Genomic DNA, 1,751 nt, shown 5'->3' with positions numbered 1-1,751 from the left:
CATGTTTGCACAGCTCCTTTGCAGCCTCTGATTGTGACATGGTCTCCCACATGCTGGACTGTAAATTTGCTATAATTTTTTAATTGCAGTATCATCAGCAAACTAGAAGAACATGAATACTTCTTCCCAGCTTTTCAAGCTCTTATTCAAGATTTGCTTTGTGTTTTAGGTAAGTCATTTTCAATAACAGATTGCATTGCTTTGCACAACAGAAATTCCTCAACACAAAATGACTTCAAATGGAAACTCCAGGGTTTTTGTGTACATAGCCTCATTTTTCACAGGCTCTGCTTCCCACCTGTCCCTATCAGCTTTTGCCTCTATCTCCTCTTCCTTCTCACCTCCCACTGTCACTTGCATACCAAGCAAGTACAGCCAACACGCTAGTCATGAAGGTGACTTGCCTAGTGCAGAGCATAGCACCAACATGGGACAGGCAGGGTAGAGCGAGGAGGTGCTCTCCTCTTAGGTGAAGCTTTGGCCATAATCTTAACCATGTTGTTTTGCAGTTCTCCTAGTGTCTCCTGTCACCTGCCGAGGTAATTTAGCATCATTCATAGCTTATTTCTAGTTGTACATTTCTGATCTAAGCTTAGCATGTTTTTAGTCCAGCTTACTGGCTCATTTGGGAGTGTAGGCTATAACCCAGAACTGTTAATGCCCTTGATTTATCATGTGGATGTAATCTAAATCAGTTGTACTGAATTCTTCAATGCCTTCCCACCCAATAACATCTGCTCCCAGAGACGGACAAGTTTACCTCAACTTGCTGAGACAAAACAGGAGAGTCTCACTTCACAGTATCCCCGAAGACTATGGGAAATATCCCCAGAAATCCGGGGAACATGTATGAGTGAGTGCAGCACCAGGACCAATCCAGTAATTCAGGTGTGGCTCTGCAACCAGGCTGCTCACATGTGAACTAAATTAACCCAGGGTCAGTTCTGCAGTAAAGACAGACCCTTAAGCTAGTTACAGGTGAGCCCCTTCCTAGCACATTTTTAGATCACACTCTACTGGTGGAGAACGCCTATTACTATTTACAGTAAGACTTATTATAGAGAATAAATGCTATTGACAAAATTTCATTCAGCTGCAGTCACAGGGTTGCAAGACATAATCCTCACGAACTCTTATAAGTTAGCACTGAAGTTATACCTGGTCGGTCACACAGTCTATTGCAAGAGGGCACAATGTTAGAGCCTCTTGTCAGTTTAGCACAATAAGGACTACAAGGAGTTTATTCTCTAAAACCAATTATTGATCACATTAGTCACATCAAAGCCAGAACTTCTTGGTTCCATATACAACTGTGTCACTGCTGTACTTCTAACTTTATTTCAGAAATCAGTAACCTGGATGATATTTTACCTACGGTGCGGAACCTGAAGCTTCTAGCTAGGTAAAATACCACTCTTAGTAGATCTGACTAATGAATGTGTTAATACTGGATTTACAGGCTCTTCCAACCTGTATTTGACCTTACTGTACAGTTTTAGAATATTTTTTACTAAAATAAATGTTTGCTTAGATGTTACCACTGCTCCTCTTATTTACTTGTTAGTTGTGAAAGCACAAATTTACTGGTGACTAAAAAGAAAAGGAACAGATACAAAACCTAGCATTAATCCACTCCACTTCAGCAAATCCATCTCACGTAAATCCTGATTAAGACACTGCTCCTTCAGCATCTGAATGCCTTCCACATATACTTGCTACAGAGAGCTCTGAAGTACAAGACTTAAACTCAT

General features: G+C 40.8%; 1 protein-coding gene across 1 annotated transcript in view; it reads left to right on the top strand.

Moving 5' to 3' along the window:
* Positions 1-1,537, top strand: part of CEP70 (centrosomal protein 70) — a 28,613-nt gene extending 27,076 nt beyond the window's left edge. The window contains exons 16-17 of the mRNA XM_019522541.1: positions 90-169; positions 1,345-1,537. Of these exons, the coding sequence (XP_019378086.1) occupies positions 90-169; positions 1,345-1,406 (142 nt within the window). The 3' untranslated portion in view covers positions 1,407-1,537. The remainder of the gene's footprint in view (positions 1-89; positions 170-1,344) is intronic.
* Positions 1,538-1,751: the final 214 nt, after the last annotated feature.

The sequence above is a fragment of the Gavialis gangeticus genome, unplaced genomic scaffold, assembly GCF_001723915.1.
Source record: "Gavialis gangeticus isolate Ggan-Ray unplaced genomic scaffold, GavGan_comp1, whole genome shotgun sequence".
Lineage (NCBI taxonomy): Eukaryota > Metazoa > Chordata > Crocodylia > Gavialidae > Gavialis > Gavialis gangeticus.
The sequence above is the reverse complement of the archived record's forward strand: the minus strand, read 5'-3'. Positions and strand labels throughout refer to the sequence as shown.